The sequence below is a fragment of the Rutidosis leptorrhynchoides genome, chromosome 10 (genome assembly GCF_046630445.1).
Source record: "Rutidosis leptorrhynchoides isolate AG116_Rl617_1_P2 chromosome 10, CSIRO_AGI_Rlap_v1, whole genome shotgun sequence".
Classification (NCBI taxonomy): domain Eukaryota; kingdom Viridiplantae; phylum Streptophyta; class Magnoliopsida; order Asterales; family Asteraceae; genus Rutidosis; species Rutidosis leptorrhynchoides.
In genome coordinates, this window is record NC_092342.1 from 223663707 (window position 1) to 223686130 (window position 22424).

At 32.3% G+C, this 22424-nt stretch overlaps 3 protein-coding genes across 3 annotated transcripts; all 3 read right to left on the minus strand.

Annotated features, from left to right (window-relative positions):
- Positions 1 to 64: 64 nt before the first annotated feature.
- Positions 65 to 1691, minus strand: LOC139870831 (cell number regulator 6-like). Its single transcript, XM_071858601.1, has 4 exons — positions 1584 to 1691; positions 1350 to 1464; positions 981 to 1246; positions 65 to 325 (listed from the first exon to the last, which is right to left on the minus strand). Exons 1-4 carry the CDS (start codon positions 1689 to 1691, stop codon positions 65 to 67), a joined length of 750 nt encoding a protein of 249 aa, XP_071714702.1.
- Positions 1692 to 4632: 2941 nt separating this feature from the next.
- LOC139873203 (ferredoxin C 1, chloroplastic) lies at positions 4633 to 5221 on the minus strand. Its single transcript, XM_071861135.1, has one exon. The coding sequence runs from the start codon at positions 5158 to 5160 to the stop codon at positions 4708 to 4710; it is 453 nt and encodes a 150-aa protein (XP_071717236.1). The 5' UTR covers positions 5161 to 5221; the 3' UTR covers positions 4633 to 4707.
- Positions 5222 to 5720: 499 nt separating this feature from the next.
- LOC139870832 (uncharacterized) lies at positions 5721 to 6933 on the minus strand. The gene is made up of 4 exons (XM_071858602.1): positions 6657 to 6933; positions 6316 to 6534; positions 5926 to 6183; positions 5721 to 5824 (listed from the first exon to the last, which is right to left on the minus strand). The coding sequence occupies exons 1-4, from the start codon at positions 6931 to 6933 to the stop codon at positions 5721 to 5723; spliced, it is 858 nt and encodes a 285-aa protein (XP_071714703.1).
- Between the last annotated feature and the right edge of the window lie 15491 nt (positions 6934 to 22424).

Below are 22424 nucleotides of genomic sequence, written 5' to 3' on the forward strand. Positions count from 1 at the left end.
ACACGATATCGGAATGAATTGTTGCGTGAAGCCATATGATATGATGATGTTTGTTATGCTTCACTCATCTTTGGACAACTTGAAGCTCCATATCTTCACTAGTATGTCTATTGGAAGAAGAATACGATGATGATGAGGAGGAGGAGGAAGAAGACCCATCTTTCTCGCTTTGCTCGCGAATTGTATCCATTTGTTGAACACGAGGTGGGCTTGTCATGGTGTTCTCAACATTCTCGGCTAAATGCAACTTCATCTCTCGGTACTCTTGACATATCGCACACCAATGCAAACAACAATGTACCACACATGGATCACAAGGCGAATCCTATACAAATAATAATTAAAACTAGTGATTACTCGAGTAAAAAGTGTTAATTGAGTAGTAAAAAGCTTATTTATCATTATTTTATAGGACAACGGCAAAGTTGTGTTATTGATCTATGTCAAAAGTAAAAGGGTTTTGTTAACTTGTGTCACTATATATAAAACGCACGTTAAAGTGTTCCTATGACACACGTTTAAATTCATTTTTTAAATTTGTAATCAGATTTTTAAATTCATGCATAAAAGGTAAATATTATGTCGTGTTAATGAATATTATATAAAGAGATAAATATTTAAATACATTACTGACTTAATTAAACACATTTAATGTGTGTTACATGGGCACAATAATGTGTGTTACATGGACACAAATATTAGCAAAACGTTTCGTAATATTTCTCCGTCTCAAATCTATATTTCAGTATACTTTTTTGGAATATCCCAAATTAATTGTGCATTTTTATAAATAGATAAGAATAATGTAATAAAGTTCTTTTGTGTCATTACCTTATATATATAAGACAAAAGGATATGTAAAAAATAAGAGGTAAAACTATAAAATAAACAAAAAGTACATTTAACAGTCATTTTTTGTAAACTGTGTTTTTTTCTTGGACAATAGATTTGGGATGGATGTAGTAGTACCGTAGTAATACCTTTAGGTGATATTTACGTTGTAATGATTGTCTTGCCATGCCGGTATAAATACCACACATCCACCAAGCGAATAAAAGTCCCTCAGTAATGAGACATGAAGTGCCAGGATCGATTCCTGGGACGAGTGCAATAATTGTGGCTAAGACCATGCCACCTTCTACGCATAACACATGACACATACATGCATTGTTTGCTGGGATCTCTTCGTTCAACTTTTCCACATTACGCCCAAACAACCACCACGGACAGAATAGTCCGGTCATGCCTAATATTAACCGTTCATACAAATTAAAAGCCCTCAAATATGACAAACAATTGATGTCACATTTCTTACATAAATAAGAAACACGACAAAGATTAAAACTTACAACTTTCAGGATCATCGGCACAACTAAATATTCCAGTAGTCCAATCTTCATCGGCGGGTGGTTCATACGTAGATGGTAATGCTTGCCCACATTCTGGGCATCTACGTGCACCTAACTATAAAAACGACGTTTACCACATCAAAATATAGAAATCAATGTGTTTAAAACAAACACAATAAAAACACATTATATGTATTTGTATTGATTTCTTACGACATATTATTATTTTGAAACCTGATGAATATCAAGAGGTTGATTAAGTTCCCCGGGTGTGACATCTTGTAGCGAGGCTTCTTGTTCTTTTGTAAGCTTCACATAAGAACTTTCTCCACTTTCCATCATTTTTATACTCTTTTATTTCAAAGTATGAAAATTTAGTAATTAAACATAAAGTTATTATGCACACCGAAATTTCGCACACAAGTGTGTGTTTCTACGTGTAAATATTTATGTATGAATTCTCATCCCCACACTTTAGATCGAGAGAGAAACTCTCCTTTTCTTTTTTTATATATCCTTACTAGTTTTTGAGCTAGTGCGTTTCACGGCTACTCAAAATCTATTTGAAGATTAGTTACATAAAAACATAATTTTTTTCTCTAGGGATCTCGGTTCAGAATAATGACATATAAATGAATAAAGAAACAATAATGAATATGTATCGTAAGTGATCTACTCATTCACAAGTGGTAATTAATCTATATGTCTTGCTATAAAATAAGGGGCCGTTTACTTTTTTGTTCTTAAGTTGCCTCTGTTTTCATTTGCCTTTAATTCTGGAAGGGTGTTTGATTCCAGGTCTTCTAAAACCTATCAATTTTCAGATTAAGTGATATATTAAGTGACAAATAAACAACAATTTTACTTACTAAATTAAGAGTTGTACATAAACAAACTATTAAGTGGTAAGTAAACATGCCCTAATTATATCTTAGATTAACATATGTATCGAATTTACATATAGAATAGTTACACATGTGAATCAAAAGATAAAACTAAAGATAAAGATAAGAACAAAACAAACTATATTTGACTCGTGAGTTATTATAAGAATAGATGTGTTCTACTATAATTAAACATATTTTTCTAATTAGTTAGTTACAACAATCTCTTTAAATTATCCGCACTAAATTGGTCACATTTTTTTTTTATTAATTTCTTTATAATATTGTTATTAATCATTTATTTTATGAATTTTAATCACAACCATTGAGAATTGACAAGTGTAAATTTCACTTGTCATTAACCCATTTAAAAATGATTTTGTTAACAAGTAAGCTAAACAAATCTCTTTTTTATATAAGTATATATAGATAGTTGAAAATTTTGAACCTAACTAAAACCGTATTGTATTTAGGGATGGCACCCGCGGGGTTGTGAGCGCGGATCCACTACATCCATCACCAGCACTCGCAGATTTTTTGATGATCCATTAGCTCGCGGATCTTGGTTAACGGATTTATTTTTAGATCCGTAGCCATACCCACAGATATCCACGGGTCGCGGGTTTACCCGCAGATCTTATTCATGAAGTATATGTAAATTAAAGTATTCAAAAATCAAAAACAAATGTCATTACATAATTTAAAGTGACATTAAAAACATAATCTATCATATAACCATTTTTATGATAATATAAAATGAGAAAACATATATTAATTATACTTTTTTTGCTAGTATATGTGAAACTACAATGTTTAAAATTAACAATCAATATATAATTGCTAAAACTAATCATACGGTAGGTTAACGAATCACTAAAATGATAGATAAAAAATAGATTTATTAAGAACTTAAGATAGTCTAATAAACGAATCAAACAACAACATGCTTTGATTATATAATAAATATAATTTCTAGTTGTGGGATTAGTTACTAAGAAGTTTGATACCAAAATGATATGAGGAATGTAGAAACTTATACGGAGTAAATTATTACCTATTGACCATTAATTCAAGGTGGCGATTTTTACCCATTTAGAACGGATATTTTTGTGGATTATTCAAATGGGTAATACGGATTTTCGGATCGAATTTTACCCGCAACGGATCTATTACATCCATCACCCACCTGCGACTCGTTCGCGGGTACAAGATTAGATCCATCGCCCACCCGCGGGTAAAGATTTTTTATTTTATCCACCTATCACGAGCACGGGCACTCGCGAATCTTGAATTTTTTAGATCTATTGTCATCCCTAACTGTATTTGAATTATAGCCATTTTGGCAACCCTTCCTTTTTTTTTTTTTAAATATAATTCAAAAATTAAAGCTCATAATTTTCATGAATAACTTATCTTTATACGTTTAATTAATTTGAATGGTGTGTACACAAGTTTATTACTATAACCTAATTAGTTTTTTTTTTTCAAGATAAAACTAATAGCATTGTTTAGTTTTTTCTACTAAGACTAAAATAAGATACTTGAAGTGACTTATAAATAATACGGAGTGCATAATTATGAAACGTTAAATTACATTCTTACCCAATTATATCATTATATATTACTCTGTATTACTTTTGTCTTTACATGTCATTTTACATACATAAATCCGACCTAATTTACCAAATATTTATAAAACATAAACTTCAGCTATTACTTTAAAATGGAAGCTCCAACTGCACAGCTTCTGTTACACTTGAGTGTACCGATTAGTTTAATCCAAACACACTCTTCAAAAGAGAAAAAAAAAAAAAAAAACACATAATTGTTGATAAAAGGAAATTGGTTAAAATATACTTGTACACCCTTTTTAAAATTTGTATTAATAATTTTTTTTAATTTTACACAAGAACGCTCAATTTTTGTTCGAATTCATCCTGACCGAACTTTTACTCTACCGTGCCGAATATGTTTTCGACCTACCCAATGACCACCTGACCGAGTTCAAACTCGAGTTCGAGCAATTCATGGGTGACCGGCATAAGCAGCTTCGATCCATTGTACTGGGATTCAAACGAGTTTGAACACGCAATGTTCGAACGCGTTACTTACATATTTGTTAATTCATGATTATTTCTCGTTGGTAAACTATACGTCAAATAATCAACTTCACATGATCCGTTTCGTTACCAATAAATTCGCCAATCATCAAATTCAATATTCAACAATTAATATCAAAATTTGAACAAAATCAATAATTCTTAAATAATAGATCTACAGACGTGAGATGCATATAAATATAAACAGTATTTAATTGATGGAAAGATTAATCTACAATTAAACGAAAAGTGTCAAAGACGAAACTTTTATAACTTTCATTAATACTTGCTACAAAAAAACCTTAAACCAAATTAATCATCAATTTAATTTAACTTTATATTATATAATAATAATAATAAATTAATTAAAATCGCTCAATCGTCAGCAGTAGCTAATTGCAAAGAAAGCAATTCTTCTTCGGGTATAATTTTAACAACGCAATCCGATTTAGGATACGAAACACACAACAACGAATACCCACGTTCGATGACGTCATCACTCAACATCCCTTCACTTTGATCCACATTTCCACTAAGCAGTTTAGCCGGACACGTCATACAAACTCCGAGTTTGCAGTCATGTGGTACATCCATTCCTGTCTCCAGTGCTTTTTCCAATATTGTTTCGTCTGATTCTACTTCTATTTCGGTTGTTTTACCTTCGTGTTCGATTGATATTTTGTAAGAACAAGTGGTTGTGAGCCGGCGGTGGCGGAGGGTTTGACGGTGGAATGGGCGGAGGTTGGTGGTTAGGTGACGGTGATCGGTGACGGATGGGTTGATTGACGGTGGAGTGGTTATTATTTGGAAGATGGATGCTGATGCCATTTTTGGAGGTGTGAGGTTTTCAAGGATAGTGAACAAGTGATTTTAGGTGTGTGGATGTGATTTTGATGAGGTGTATCATTTTTTATCTTTATTTATTTTGGTTCTCTCTCATTTTATAGTTTTAGACCATCTTTAAACATTCGAGGCATGTTAACGTGTTGCTGGGTGAGATTATGGTGCTTGATAGGCGTGCTAGCAAACTGCTGAATAATGGGTGACGTGTTGAGTGGCGTATTGTTAGATAGAAGTGGGGTATTTTTTATTTCTTTTACATTTTTCTTGATTTTAATTTATTTTGTTTGATTAGTTATATTATTATTTTGTAAATTTTAAAAAATAAATAAATTTATTAAATCACACAACATAAAAATAATAATACGATTACAATAATTTAAAAGTCCTAAAAATAAAAGATTACAATAAAAATTCATTAAAAAAGCATTACAATAATTAAATAGTCTTTAAATGGTGCGGCGGAAATTTAGTGGAAGATTCCATATATGCTCGGTTAAGTCTGCACGAAGTTGATTATGCACATCTTTGTCTCGTATTTCCTTTTTTCATGTTGCTAGATTACTATTTCGATTCCTAACAAAAGCATGTTGGTTTTCTGGCTCTCTTAAATACTCTTCGTCGAATGAAGTTATAGCAAAGCCGTTATTCTCTTGGATCATATTGTGCAATAGAATACAAACGTATAAAATGCGGGACACTTTTTTGGCTTTCCAAGCTCGTCCAGGCACACGTAATATATAATGAATCTACCTTGAAGAACACCGAATGTGCGCTCGACATCCTTTCGTGCACTTTCTTGAAACCGTGTAAAGTTTGCAGCTGGGTCGTTAGTTGGGGATGAATATGCTTTAACAAGTGTAGCCCACTCCGGATAAATACTATCGACGAGATAATAACCATGTGTGTAGTCATGACCATTTACTATAAATGGTGAAGGTGGAATGGTACCGTTCTTATTAGAATCAAACAATGATGATCGGTTTAACACATTAATATCATTGTTGAAACCTGCAACACCAAAATAGGCGTGCCATATTCACATATCATACGAAGCTACAACTTCGAGAATAAGAGTTGGTTTTTTGTGATGACCACTTGTGTGTTGCCCTTGCCATGCAACAAGACAATTCTTTCATTCACAATGCATGCAATCTATGCTCCCAAGCATCTCCCTAAAACCATGTTTGGTTTCGTGAGATGCGTATATTCGTTGAATATCGTGTGCAGTTGGTTTTCGTAAATACTTTTTTTGGTACAAATCAGTAACACATACACAAAAGTTGTCTAAACAGTTTAATGATGTTTGCTCACTCATATGCAAATATTCGTCCCATATGTCACCCATGTACCGTAGGCCAACTGGCGTAACGCAGATGTGCATTTTTTATAGATATTAAAACTTTGACGACCACACGCGTCGTATTTTTGTTTAAATAAGTCAAAGTGCGCGGGTAAAGGATTCATTGAGCATTCAGATATACCTGTTATGATACACATGAATAATTGTGGTTGCATTCGAAATCGTCTTTTAAATTTGTGATCAGGAAACGTGGGATTATCAGTAAAATAGCCATTCCAAAGACGTTGAGACGCACCTTCGCGATCCCTATGAAGATACATATGGGGTCCTCGTGGAGGTCTCTGACTTGAGCCTTCAACAGCTTCCTGGTCTAGCTCTTTGGCGCACGAACGCATAACATTTAATAATATTTCATCGTCCGAAGAATCATCGTCGACTATGCGTAAAAAGGCATCCATTTGGAGTAATGTTTTGTTTAGAAAATTGAAAGAATATAGAGAAATGAATGTGAAAGTGTGTTTGATTTTGTGTTGTATTTATAAGGTTGTATTTATTTATTTATTTATTTATTTATATTCGTTAACTTATATATCCGTTGTATATGAATTCAAATCAACCAATATAAATCAAACAAGTCGACGAAAAAGCTTTGCACACAGTTACTTCTTCCCGTGTTCACCTCCAGCATGCCAGATCAATTAACCACCAACACGCCGCGTTAGCCACGTGCTGGCGGCGTGTTGGATGCACTTGAGCTCCAGCACGGGAACGTTAGAGAAGGTCTTAATCCCTAACTTCCCCAAATAATAATAATAATAATAATAATAATAATAATAATAATAATAATAATAATAATAATAATAATAATAATAATATAATAATAATAATAATTAATATTAATATTAATTTTTTGCGAAAAAATTATAAATGTATTAGTAGAGATAAATATAAATATATCTTGATTAAAGCAATTAAGAATATCAAGTAAAGATAAAATGACGGAGTCGATTTCGACCATGAGATACAAGTGAAACAAAAGGAGGCTATATAAGCCTAATGTCATAAAAGAAAACGATTTTGATCCAAAACATAAGATTATAGACATGACATAGGTTGAGATTAGTTGCCCGTAGGAACACCTTTATTATAATATTTTGCACAATTACATAACGACCCGTGAATTTGCCGTTAAAGATGATGTCGTTTCTAGCCATCCAAATGGCCCAAATAGTAGCGGGACCCATCATTATCCAAAACTTCAGACCTTTAATACCTATTCCGTAATACCAATCGAAAAAAATCAACGATCGATCTCAGAAGGACCCATCTAATATTCCACCATCGAAATAAGTCTAATCAAATGCTAAACGACCACTTGCAATGTAACAGAAGGTGGTCAATAGTTTCAACTTCGACCATACACCATACGCATAAAGGAGACTAGTTAGGGGGCAAAATGTGTCTCCGAAGCAGAACGTCTCTAACGGAAATACTTTTTTTGATTGCTAGCGAATGAATAACATGATTTTGGAGGGCATATTATTACCCCAAACTACCTTAGGCCAAATCGGAGAAGCGATATTACCTGACTGCATTATAACTCTAACGGCATCTAAAACGGAATACTAGTTACTAGGAGCTGCATACCATATTACTTGGTCTGCCTTGTTATCGAACAAAATGAACATAGATAGGAAATTATCCAGGTTAGTAGCTTTGATCGAATCATATCGTGAAAGGGGCTGTTTAAGATGAAGATTCCATCCCGTTTGAATTCCTTCAATATCTACTAGAAAATTGTACTGATTCACAGCAGCTAATTGGGCTTCACAAATAAGAAACAAGGAAGGAAATTCATCTTTTAAAATGTGTGTTGTGACGACCCGAAAATTTTCGACCAAATTTAAACTTAATTTCATATGATCTCGACACGATATGCAAAGTCTGTAATGTTAAGTCTCAAAAATTTTGAACTGTTCATATATTCAATTGACCTTCGACCATCCCCGACGATTCACGAACAACTATTTATAAATAGAAACATATATATATATATATATATATATATATATATATATATATATATATATATATATATATATAATGATTGGAAATATAATTTGAAATAAAATACTATTTAAGGGTTAGAAGTTAAAATGTAAAATGAAATAAAATAAGATATAATAAAGTTATATTTAAAAATAAATCTATATATATATACAAAGTATATTAAATATAATAAATAAATAAATAAATGATTGTAATATTAAATGTAATTACAAGTTGGAAATATAACTGTTATGATAATATTATTATTATTTTTATTATTACTATTAATATTAATATCAATATTAGTATTATTAATATTATTATTATTATTATTATTGATATAATTATAGTTAAAGGGTTATGACTACCAAAATAAAGATGCTAAATATAAATATTATTATGAGAATAATTAAAATTATAATTTGATTATAATTCAAATATTATTAGTTATTATTATTAATATTATTATTCTTATTAATATTATTACTTTTATAATTACTATTAACATTAATTTTTTTTTTTTTATAATTATAAGTTATCATTGTTATCATAAAGAAATTTATCATTTACAATATTATTATTATCATCATTAATATCATTATTATTATATTTATTAATATAATCATATTATTATTATTATTATTATTATTATTATTATTATTATTATTATTATTATTATTATTATTATTATTATTATTATTATTATTATTACTTTTAGGATTATTAATTTTATTATTATTATTTCTATTATTATTTCTAATGGTATTATTATTAATATAATTATATGTATTTATTATTAATATTAAATAATGCGTATAACATCAGATATGAAGTTTGATTCTACTTAAATATCACGATCCAAATTTTTTATCCTGTCTCTAAACGATATTTCTGCAAAAGCTCAACTCCCACTTCTTCCTATCCAATTCAAATTTTGAAGTCAAACTTAATTTTCAAAAAGTCAAACAAACCGTTCATCGTGAAATTTGAACTCAATTCGATGTTTTAGGATCAATTAATGATTTCAATAGTTTCTGGGAATGAAATGCAAGGTGTTTCGTGTTGTAACCTTTGTCTAAAACGTCCTATAATTTGAAATAGGATATGAAGTCTTACGTGTTCATAAACAAGCTGTTACGGCTTCTGTTTTTAATTTTTTTTCTGTTTTAAATAATTCACACACAAACAATTGATTTCTGTTTCAGTTTACGTTCTAAAAACAACATTTAATTTGTTTTTATGACAAGTTTATGATTTATGGTCGATCCACTTTGTAAAGAAGATGATGAAAAGGGGAAAACAAACAAATACGGATTATATATAACTGGGTTGCAAATTAGTTCAGAAAAACAGTGTTGGTCGAGTGGTTAAGTGTGTCTTGGTGGAGCGAGAGGTCTCGGGTTCGAGCCCCGTCGTGGGCAATTCTTTTTAGAAAGGCTTTCAAAAGGGTATACACTTTTATACATTCATTTTCATTATTATTTTCGTTATTATTATTATTATTATTATTATTATTTTTATTATTATTATTATTATTATTATTATTATTATTATTATTATTATTTATTTATTTATTTATTTATTTATCATTTATTGTATTCATTATTATTATTGATTATTGTTATTATTATGATAATTGTTATCATTTCCTAAGTATTAGAAGTAATAAATATTATTATCATTTATCTAAGTAATAATATTATCATTATAGTTATTACTAATATTATCATTAAGTATTAATATTATTATTATAGTTATTATTATTATTATTATTATTATTATTACCAATATTAGTATTATCATTGCTAGTATTATATTTATTGTATTATTATGATTATTATCATTAATATGATTATGAACATGTTAATTACAATCATGTTATGAAATTAATAATAAAAGTGATGTGATAAAAATTATGGAAAATGGTTATAATTATAGGAATAAAGGTACAATTATGAAAACGATTACGAATATAAGTTATAAAAACTGTAGTCATAAGTTTAAAAATTAAATATAAAGTTTATGATAAATCTGATTATTATTATTAACACTGTTATTATTACCATTATATTATTAAAGTAAATTATCTTTTTATTTAAAACTACCCTTTATACTAAAATGAACGTTATTACTACTATTATTATTACTATTATTACTATCATTATTATTATTATCATACTTACCATTATTAGTATTATGACAAATAGATATAAAAATACATTACAATAATAGTAATATTACATATCTCTATATTTTTATTAAAATAATAGTAACTAAGCTATATATATAAAATGTAACAATTAATATATAAATATATGTTGTTATCATATATAAATCCTAATATAAATTTTATTGATATCATGATATAAAGAATGATAATTATTAGCATATAAAATATAAAAGTTAAATATATTAAATTTATTTAAGTAACATATAATATACCTAGTATATTACTATTAATAATATATATATTTATTCAATTACGATTATGTGTATTAATATATATATATATATATATATATATATATATATATATATATATATATATATATATATATATATATATATATATATACAAATGATATAGGTTCGTGAATCCGAGGCCAACCATGCATTGTTCAGTATCGTCGTATGAATATTTTTACTACAAAATATCGTATTGTGAGTTTCATTTGCTCCCTTTTTAAATGCTTTTGCAATATATATTTTTGGGACTGAGAATACATGCGCTGTTTTTATAAATATTTGACGAAATGGACACAAGTAATTGATACTACATTCTATGGTTGAATGATCGAAGCCGAATATGCCCCTTTTTGCTTGGTAGCCTAAGAATTAGTAAACCGATCTACTAATTGACGCGAATCCTAAAGATAGATCTGTCGGGCCTAACAAACCCCATCCATGGTTGCGGATGCTTTAGTACTTCGATGTTGTTTTATCACGTCCGATGGATGTCCCGGAATGATAGGGGATATTTTTATATGCATCTTGTTAATGTCGGTTACCAGGTGTTCAATCCATATGAATAATTTTTGTCTCTATGCATGGGACGTATATTTATGAGAAATGGAAATGAAATTCTTGTGGTCTATTAAAATAATGAAAATGATCGATTATTATAAACTAATGAACTCACCAACCTTTTGGTTGACACTTTAAAGCGTGTTTATTCTCAGGTATGAAAGAAATCTTTCGCTGTACATTTGCTCATTTTAGAGATATTACTTGGAGTCATTCATGACATATTTCAAAAGATGTTGCATTCGAGTCGTTGAGTTCATCATGATTATTATTAAGTCAATTATAATTGGATATATTATGAAATGGTATGCATGTCCTCAACTTTCGATGAAATGGAAGTTTGTCTTTTAAAAACGAATGCAATGTTTGTAAAATGTATCATATAGAGGTCAAGTACCTCGCGATGTAACCAAATGTAATGTATTCCTCCAGATGGATTAGGACGGGTCCTTTCAGTTGGTATCAGAGCTGGTTTAAGCTGTGTCGTCCAGATGGATTAGGGGGTTCTCACAGTGTTACCTATGACAAAGAATTGGCTCTTACTCCTCGCGGTCCGAATATGGTTGGCTTTGCCTAGAGGCATGGCCGTAAAATCAGTGTCTGGGGTATGCTCAGTGGTCACCATGCAGTTAGCTGGGAAGGCACTGAGTGGGATGCGTCCCCAACTTTCAGTTGGTATCAGAGCGGTGGTCTTAGCGAACCAGGTCTTGCATTAGTGTGTCTAACTGATAGTTGTTTAGATGCATTAATGAGTATGGACTTCGACTGTGTCTGCGTGTCAAAAGTTTTACTTATCATTTCTAGTCGGAAATCATCTGCTTATCATCCTTAGGAAATTACCTGCTTATCATTCTTAGTCTTGACACGTTTTACTGCATTGACTGCATGAATAACGTATAGAAAAAATTCATATCTTAGCACATCTGTTACTATAGACTTGCCTGACATATGCCGTAAATTCCTCCGTAGTCTACGAAATCTTTAGTACTATATATATAGATATTCTATGAAGTTAGAATATCATACAATATTCGAAAATTATTTCATATCGAAAAATCCTTTATTCACTCGTACGAAATGGAACTTGCCACTAGTTCAAGTTCCTCGAATTCCGACAGGTATTCCGACATGGACGTTCACCTAAGCTCCGAAAGCAGCGTCACCAGAATAAATCAACCAATCATCCATCCCCAATTCATCTGATGGGTTCGTAGCCTTCTTAATCATTGGAGACAAGAGGAAGGCGATCCTTTCCATCCACCATATTGTCCTCTTGGTGAAGAACCTGAAGAACTTACCAGCGAACCTGTCCAAAACACCATTTTTGAAATGTCCCGTTCATATTGATTATAAACATTCCATATTAATTGATTTCGTTGTGAGGTTTTGACCTCTATATGAGACGTTTTTCAAAGACTGCATTCGTTTTTAAAACAAACCATAACCTTTGTTTTATCAACAAGGTTAAAAGGACATCACCTAGATTATCCAGAAATGATAATCTAAAAAAATATCACACTTACACACTACCAATACATATTGGTTTACAATATTAATATGTTACAACAAAGTAAATCTCGAATGCAGTTTTAAACAATATTATACAAGCATGCTGACACCAAATCTTGTCCTTATTTTAGCATGCAACAGCGGAAGCTCTTAATAATCACCTGAGAATAAACATGCTTTAAACGTCAACAAAAACGTTGGTGAGTTATAGGTTTAACCTATATATTTATCAACTCGTAATAATAGACCACAAGATTTCATATTTCAATATACATCCCATACATAGAGATAAAAATCATTCATATGGTGAACACCTGGTAACCGACATTAACAAGGTGCATATAAGAATATCCCCATCATTCCGGGACATCCATCAGACATGATATAAAAACTCGAAGTACTAAAGCATCCGCTACAACGGTTGGGGTTTGTTGGGCCCAATAGATCTATCTTTAGGATTCGCGTCAATTAGTAGGCTGGTTTACTAATTCTTAGGTTACCAAGTAAAAAGGGGCATATTTGGCTTCGATCGTTCAACCATAGAAAGTAGTTTCATGTATTTGTGTCTATTTTGTAAAACATTTATAAAGCTTCATGTATTATCATCCCAAAAATATTAGATTTTTAAAAGTGGGACTATAACTCACTTTCACAGATTTTTACTTCATCGAGAATTAAGACTTGGCCACTAGTCGATTCACGAACCTATAACAAATATGTACATATATTTCAAAGTATGTTCAAAATATATTTACAACATTTTTAATACGTTTTAATGTTTTAAGTTTATTAAGTCAGCTGTCCTCGTTAGTAACCTACAACTAGTTGTCCATAGTTAGATGTACAGAAATAAATTGATATATTATCTTGAATCAATCCACGACTCAGTGTATACACTTCTCAGGCTAGATCACAACTCAAAGTATATATATTTTTGGAATCAACCTCAACCCTGTATAGCTAACTCAAACATTACTGCATATAGAGTGTCTATGGTTGTTCCAAATAATATATATAGATTGGTCGATATGATAAGTCAAAACATATGCATACGTGTCTATGGTATCCCAAGATTACATAATATATTAGAATACATGTATAATACAATATAAGTTATCTAGGATATGATTAATATAGATTTGTTACCAATTTTCACGTAGCTACAACAAGAAAAATTATCCAATCTTGTTTTACCCATAACTTCTTCGTTTTAAATCCGTTTTGAGTGTTTCAAGTTGCTATGGTCTCATATTGAACTTAAGTTTATGAATATAAACAGAAAAAGTATGAGTTTATAGTCGGAGATACATTTTACAAGTTGTTTTTGTAAAGGTAGTCATTTTAGTCGAAAGAACGACGTCTAGATGACCATTTTGGAAAACATACTTCCACTTTGAGTTTAACCATGGTTTTTGGATATAGTTTCATGTTCATAATAAAAATCATTTTCCCAGAAGAACAACTTTTAAATCAAAGTTTATCATATTTTTTAATTAAATAACCCAAAACAGCCCGCGGTGTTACTACGACGACGTATATCCGATTTTACGGTGTTTTTCGTGTTTTCAGGTTTTAAATCATTAAGTTAGCATATCATATAGATATAGAACATGTGTTTAGTTGATTTTAAATGTCAAGTTAGAAGGATTAACTTTTATTTGCGAACAAGTTTAGAATTAACTAAACTATGTTCTAGTGATTACAAGTTTAAACCTTCGAATAAGGTAGTTTTATATATATGAATCGAATGATATTATGAATATCATTACTATCTCAGGTTTTGTGGATAAACCTACTGGAAATGAGAAAAATAGATTTAGCTTTAAAGGATCCTTGGATGGCTTGAATGTTCTTAAAGCAAAATCATGACACGAAAACAAGTTCAAGTAAAATTTCCACTCGAAATAAGATTGTTATAGTTATAGAAATTGAATCAAAGTTTGAATATGAGTATTACCTTGTATTATAAAGATATCTTACTGTAAATAAGAAAGATTTCTTGAGGTTGGATGGTCACTCAAGGTGGATTTGCAAGATTGGAAGTAAGCTAGCAAACTTGGAAGTGTTGTTGGTGTGTTCTTGAGTAGTTGTTTTATAACTTGGTTTATGTATGGATTTATGAACTAGATTGAGCTAGATTTTGATGAAGATGATGAAGAACACTTAGAAAATGGAATAACACTTGAGAGAGAGTAGTTTGATGTATGTAAGTTGCAAAATGAAAGTGTTGGTGTGTGTCTAACTTCACGTGAATCTAGGATGGCAATATAGTCTCCATTAGTTTGTAATTTTGTGAGATATTTCATGCTAGATGTTAAATGATGGTTCTAACATGGTTAGGTGACTCACATGAGCTGCTAAGAGCTGATCATTGGAGTGTATATACCAATAGCAAATACATTTAGAAGCTGTGTATTGTACGAGTACAAATACGAGTGCATACGAGTAGAATTGTTGATGAAAATGAATGAGGATGTAATTGTAAGCATTTTTGTTAAGTAGAAGTACTTTGATAAGTGTCTTTAAGTCTTTCAAAAGTGTAAGAATACATATTAAAACACTACATGTATATACATTTTAACTGAGTCGTTAAGTTATCGTTAGTCGTTACATGTAAGTGTTGTTTTGAAACCTTTAAGTTAACGATCCTGTTAAATGTTGTTAACCCATTATTTATTATGTCAAATGAGATGTTAAATTATTATATTATCATGATAATATGATGTATTAATATATCTTGATATGATATATATACATTTAAATATCGTTACAACGATAATCGTTACATATATGTCTCGTTTCGAAATCCTTAAGTTAGTAGTCTTGTTTTTACATATGTAGTTCATTGTTAATACACTTAATGATATATTTACCTATCATTTATCATGTTTATCATAGTGTAACAATATCTTAATATGATTCATATGTATTTAGTAAGACGTTGTTATAACGATAATCGTTATATATATCGTTTTCGAGTTTCTTAATTCAATAGTCTCATTTTTATGTATATAACTCATTGGTAAAATACCTAATGAGATACTTACTTATCATAATGTCATGTTAACTATATATATATATATATATATATATATATATATATATATATATATATATATATATATATATATATATATATATATATATATAACCATATATATGTCACCATATAGTTTTTACAAGTTTTAACGTTCGTAAATCACCGGTCAACTTGGGTGATCAATTGTATTTATAAAACCTATTTCAATTAATCAAGTCTTAACAAGTTTGATTGCTTAACATGTTGGAAACACATAATCATGTAAATATTAAATTCATTTAATGTATATAAACATGGAAAAGTTCGGGTCACTACAGTACCTACACGTTAAATAAATTTCGTCCCGAAATTTTAAGCAGTTGGAGGTGTTGACGTATCTTCTGGAAATAGGTTCGGGTATTTCTTCTTCATCTGATCTTCTCGTTCCCAAGTAAACTCAGGTCCTCTACGAGCATTCCATCGAACCTTAACAATTGGTATCTTGTTTTGCTTAAGTCTTTTAACCTCACGATCCATTATTTCAACGGGTTCTTCGATGAATTGAAGTTTTTCGTTGATTTGGATTTCATCTAATGAAATAGTGAGATCTCCTTTAGCAAAACATTTCTTCAAATTCGAGACGTGGAAAGTGTTATGTACAGCCGCGAGTTGTTGAGGTAACTCAAGTCGGTAAGCTACTGGTCCGACACGATCAATAATCTTGAATGGTCCAATATACCTTGGATTTAATTTCCCTCGTTTACCAAAACGAACAAAACCTTTCCAAGGTGAAACTTTAAGCATGACCATCTCTCCAATTTCGAATTCTATATCTTTTCTTTTAATATCAGCGTAGCTCTTTTGCCGACTTTGGGCGGTTTTCAACCGTTGTTGAATTTGGATGTTCTTCTCGGTAGTTTCTTGTATTATCTCCGGACCCGTAATCTGTCTATCCCCCACTTCACTCCAAAAAATTGGAGACCTGCACTTTCTACCATAGAGTGCTTCAAACGGCGTCATCTCAATGTTTGAATGGTAGCTATTGTTGTAGGAAAATTCTGCTAACGGAAGGTGTCGATCCCAACTGTTTCCGAAATCCATAACACATGCTCTTAGCATATCTTCAAGCGTTTGTATCGTCCTTTCGTTCTGCCCATCAGTTTGTGGATGATAAGCAATACTCATGTCTAGACGAGTTTCTAATGCTTGCTGTAATGTCTGCCAGAATCTTGAAATAAATCTGCCATCCCTATCAGAGATAATAGAGATTGGTATTCCATGTCTGGAGAGGACTTCCTTCAAATACAATCGTGCTAATTTCTCCATCTTGTCATCTTCTCTTATTGGCAGAAAGTGTGCTGATTTGGTGAGACGATCAACTATTACCCAAATAGTATCAAAACCACTTGCAGTCCTTGGCAATTTAGTGATGAAATCCATGGTAATGTTTTCTCATTTCTATTCCGGGATTTCGGGTTGTTGAAGTAGACCTGATGGTTTCTGATGCTCCGCTTTAACCTTAGAACACGTCAAACATTCTCCTACGTATATAGCAACATCGGCTTTCATACCCGGCCCCCAAAAATGTTTCTTGAGATCCTTGTACATCTTCCCCGTTCCAGGATGTATTGAGTATCTGGTTTTATGAGCTTCTCTAAGTACCATTTCTCTCATATCTCCAAATTTTGGTACTCAAATTCTTTCAGCCCTATACCGGGTTCCGTCTTCCCGAATATTAAGATGCTTCTCCGATCCTTTGGGTATTTCATCCTTTAAATTTTCCTCTTTTAAAACCCCTTGTTGCTCCTCCTTTATTTTAGTAGTAAGGTTATTGTGAATCATTATATTCATAGCTTTTACTCGAATGGGTTCTCTGTCCTTTCTGCTCAAAGCATCAGCTACCACATTTGCCTTCCCCGGGTGATAACAAATCTCAAAGTCGTAATCATTCAACAATTCAATCCACCTGCGCTGCCTCATGTCCAGTTGTTTCTGATTAAATATGTGTTGAAGACTTTTGTGGTCGGTATATATAATACTTTTGACCCCATATAAGTAGTGCCTCCAAGTATTTAATGCAAAAACAACCGCGCCTAATTCCAAATCATGCGTCGTATAATTCTGCTCGTGAATCTTCAATTGTCTAGACGCATAAGAAATTACTTTTGTACGTTGCATTATTACACAACCGAGACCTTGCTTTGAGGCGTCACAATATCTCACAAAATCATCATTCCCTTCAGGTAATGACAATATAGGTGTCGTAGTTAACTTTTTCTTTAATAATTGAAACGCTTCCTCTTGATCATCTTTCCATTCAAATTTCTTCCCTTTATGCGTTAATGCAGTCAAGGGTTTTGCTATTTTAGAAAAATCTTGGATGAATCTTTTGTAGTAACCAGCTAGTCCTAAAAATTGGCGTATATGTTTCGGAGTTTTCGGGGTTTTCCATTTTTCAACGGTTTCAATCTTTGCTGGATCCACCTGAATACCTTCTTTGTTCACTATATGACCAAGGAATTGAACTTCTTCCAACCAAAATGCACACTTAAAAAAAACTTAGTGTACAGTTTCTCTTTCCTTAACAACTCTAGCACTTTTCTCAAATGTTTTTCATGCTCTTGGTCATTCTTTGAGTAAATAAGTATGTCATCGATGAAAACAATGACAAACTTGTCAAGGTATGGTCCACACACTCGATTCATGAGGTCCATGAACACAGCTAGTGCGTTAGTCAACCCAAACGTCTTAACCATAAACTCGTAATGATCGTAACGCGTCCTAAAAGCAGTCTTTGGAATATCATCCTCCTTCACCCGCATTTGATGATACCCAGAATGTAAATCAATCTTCGAATAAACTGACGAGCCTTGTAGTTGATCAATTAAGTCGTCGATTCTCGGTAGTGGACAGCAGTTCTTGATGGTAAGTTTGTTCAACTCTCGGTAGTCGATACACAACCTAAATGTACCATCCTTCTTCTTGACAAACAAAACAGGAGCTCCCCACGGTGATGTGCTTGGTCGAATGAAACCACGCTCTAAAATTTCTTGTAACTGGCTCTGAAGTTCCTTCATTTCGCTGGGTGCGAGTCTGTATGGATCACGATCTATTGGTGCAGCTCCCGGTAAAAGGTCTATTTGAAATTCAACGGATCGGTGTGGAGGTAGTCCCGGTAATTCTTTCGGAAATACATCGGGAAATTCCTTTGCGACGGGAACATCATTGATGTTCTTTTCTTCGGAATTGACTTTCTCGACGTGGGCTAGCACAGCATAGCAACCTTTTCTTATTAGTTTTTGTGCCTTCAGGTTACTAATAAGATTTAACTTCGCATTGCTCTTTTCTCCGTACACCATTAAGGGTTTTCCTTTTTCTCGTATAATGCGAATTGCATTTTTGAAACAAACGATATCTGCTTTCATTTCTTTCAACCAGTCCATACCGATTATCACATCAAAACTCCCTAACTCTACTGGTACCAAGTCAATCTTAAATGTTTCGCTAACCAGTTTAATTTCTCGATTCCGACATATATTATCTGCTGTAATTAATTTACCGTTTGCTAATTCGAGTAAAAATTTATTATCCAAGGGCGTCGGTGAGCAACTTAGTTTAGCACAAAAATCTCTACTCATATAGCTTCTATCCGTACCCGAATCAAATAAAACATAAGCAGATTTATTGTCAATGAGAAACGTACCCGTAACAAGCTCCGGGTCTTCCTGCACTTCTGCCGTATTAATATTGAAGACTCTTCCGTGGCCCTGCCCATTAGTATTCCCCTGATTCGGGCAATTTCTACTAAAGTGGCCCGGTTTTCCACATCCAAAACAAACTATGGCGGTGTTATTTGTTCCGACATTATTTGTTCTTTTAGTTCTGTTATGCATTGGTCCGTAGATTTCGCACTTCTTCGCGCTATGACCATTTCTTTTACACTTGTTGTAAAATGTTGTGCAGAACCCCAGGTGATGCTCTTCACATCTTTGGCATGGCTGTTTTTGGTTTTTGTTGCCATTGTTGTTATTGAGATTGTTGTTGGGATTGTTATTGTTGCTGTTGTTGCTGTTGTTGTTGCTGTTGTTGTTGTTGGGACGGTTATTGTAGTTGTTGTTGGGACGTTTGTTGAAGTTGTTATTGCGATTGATGTTACGGTTATTGGGATAGTTATTGCGATTGTGGTTGTGATTGTTGTTGTTGTATTGGTGACTCTTGTCATTGGTTTCTTCCCACTTTCTCCTGACTTGTTTCATGTTAGCCTCTTCGGTCGCCTGCTCTTTAATCTTTCCTTTGATCTGTTTCACTAATTTGTGAGCCATTCGACTTGCCTTTTGTATGGAGGCGGGCTCGTGTGAACTCACATCTTCTTGAATCCTTTCCGGTAACCCTTTTACAATTGCGTCGATCTTCTCTTCTTCGTCTTCGAACGTTCTGGGACACAATAGGCACAATTCTGTGAATCATCGTTCGTACGTGGTGATATCGAAACCTTGCATTCATAATCCTCTAAGCTCTACCTTGAGCTTATTGACCTCATTTCTGGGACGATACTGCTCGTTCATCAATTGCTTGAATGCTGACCATGGTAGTGCGTAAGTAGCATCTTGTCCTACCTGCTCGAGATAGGTATTCCACCATGTTAACACCGTACCTGTGAACGTATGCGTAGTGTACTTAAATTTCTCCTCTTCAGTACACTTACTTATGGCAAATACTGATTCGACCTTCTCGGTCCACCGTTTCAATCCAATTGGTCCTTCGGTTCCATCAAATTCCAAAGGTTTGCAGGCATTGAATTCTTTGTAGGAGCATCCTACACGATTTCTTGCGGAATTAGTTCCACTGCTAGATCCAGAGTTATTGTTATTTTGCATCGCAGCCTATACTGCGGCTATGTTCACAGCAAGGAAAACACGGAAGTCTTCCTCACTCATGTTCAAATTCTGACGAGTCGCCGGTGCCATTTCCTTTAAAAATAGCCAAAAGAATTGAGTTAATCATATAGAATTTAATAGTAGTCAATAGTATTTCGTAGCATAATATGAACTTATTTATAAAAGCTTTTTCTTCATATTAGCATTTTATAGTTTTAATTCGGGTAGTACCTACCCGTGAAGTTCATACTTATCAGCTATTATACAATTCAACTACTACGATTCTATATGAAAAACTTATTACAATAATATTTCGCGTTCAAACTTTATACAATATTTTACAAACTTACAATACCGCTATTATACATATAGGATGAAATATAACACATAATAACATTGCTACTCGGCAGCTATAAAGGCAATTCTAGTTAAGTTGCTCAGCAAAAGAAATAAAGACACGTAATTCATAAGTCCAGAAACAAGTCATACATTCTGGTTTTACTAAGACGATTTCCCATCCTTGGTCTTGTGGAAAGTAACCGTTATAACCATTGGCTAGGCAGCATGTTGTAATGTCGTCAAAAGGACGAGGATTTCGTAATGTCCAATAGCCCCGTAATAATCTAAAAACCTTGTTTCTCACCCCAACTACTGAATCCGTCACTTGTGGGAAGGTTTTATTTAAAAGTTGTAATCCGATGTTCTTTTTCTCACTTTGGTAAGAAGCGAACATCACTAACCCGTAAGTATAACATGCTTCTTTATGTTGCATGTTAGAAGCTCTTTCTAACTCACGAAATCCTATGTTGGGATATGTTGAGTCAAAATAGATTCTTAAACCGTATCGTAAAATTGCATTTGAGTTACCCGCATTTAATGCTTTAAAGAAAACACGGCGTAACTTACGGTCTCCCCAATGTGATATACTCTACCTATCAAAGGAAAGCCTTTTATAAACTAAGGCATTTCTGGAAAGTCTTTCAAATGTTTGACAAGTTAATTTTGCCATAACAAAATGTGCTGATGAATTCTGACAGACTCTAGACAAGATTTCCTCAATCATATCCTCTGGTAGGTCTTCTAAAATATTCGGTTGTCTACCCTTAACGTCCATTTTATTTTTATACTGTAAAATAGAAAAGGATTAGATTCATAAAAGATAATTAATAAACAATACAAGCAATTTTACATTTATCATAAAAGCACAAGCACACTATATTACATATATTACACAACATGATTACAACTCTTTAATCCGACTCACTCGTTTCTTCTTCTTCGGACTTGGTTTGTTTTGCTAATTTCCTAGGGATATACGGTGCTCCCTACTACGAGCTATCGTTTTCCACTATGGTTTAGAAAAACCTGGTGGTTTAGAGGTTCCCGGGTTATTGTTACAATTTAGGAAATACGGATGTTGCCGATACATATAAAGTTTATCGGGGTTGGAATCAGGTTTTTCTATTTTTAT

What these genes read in the sequence shown, in the direction of transcription:
- LOC139873203 (XM_071861135.1), bottom strand. Translation starts at nt 5,160, where the DNA reads ATGGCATCAGCATCCATCTTCCAAATAATAACCACTCCACCGTCAATC.
- LOC139870832 (XM_071858602.1), bottom strand. Translation starts at nt 6,933, where the DNA reads ATGGATGCCTTTTTACGCATAGTCGACGATGATTCTTCGGACGATGAA. An exon ending in ATTCATGTGTATCATAACAG is followed by an intron (nt 6,535 to 6,656) that starts GTATATCTGAAT and finishes GCGTTACGCCAG; the next exon opens with TTGGCCTACGGTACATGGGT. An exon ending in GAGCATAGATTGCATGCATT is followed by an intron (nt 6,184 to 6,315) that starts GTGAATGAAAGA and finishes TTGGTGTTGCAG; the next exon opens with GTTTCAACAATGATATTAAT.
- LOC139870831 (XM_071858601.1), bottom strand. Translation starts at nt 1,691, where the DNA reads ATGATGGAAAGTGGAGAAAGTTCTTATGTGAAGCTTACAAAAGAACAA. An exon ending in AACCTCTTGATATTCATCAG is followed by an intron (nt 1,465 to 1,583) that starts GTTTCAAAATAA and finishes TCGTTTTTATAG; the next exon opens with TTAGGTGCACGTAGATGCCC. An exon ending in AACGTAAATATCACCTAAAG is followed by an intron (nt 326 to 980) that starts GTATTACTACGG and finishes TTATTTGTATAG; the next exon opens with GATTCGCCTTGTGATCCATG.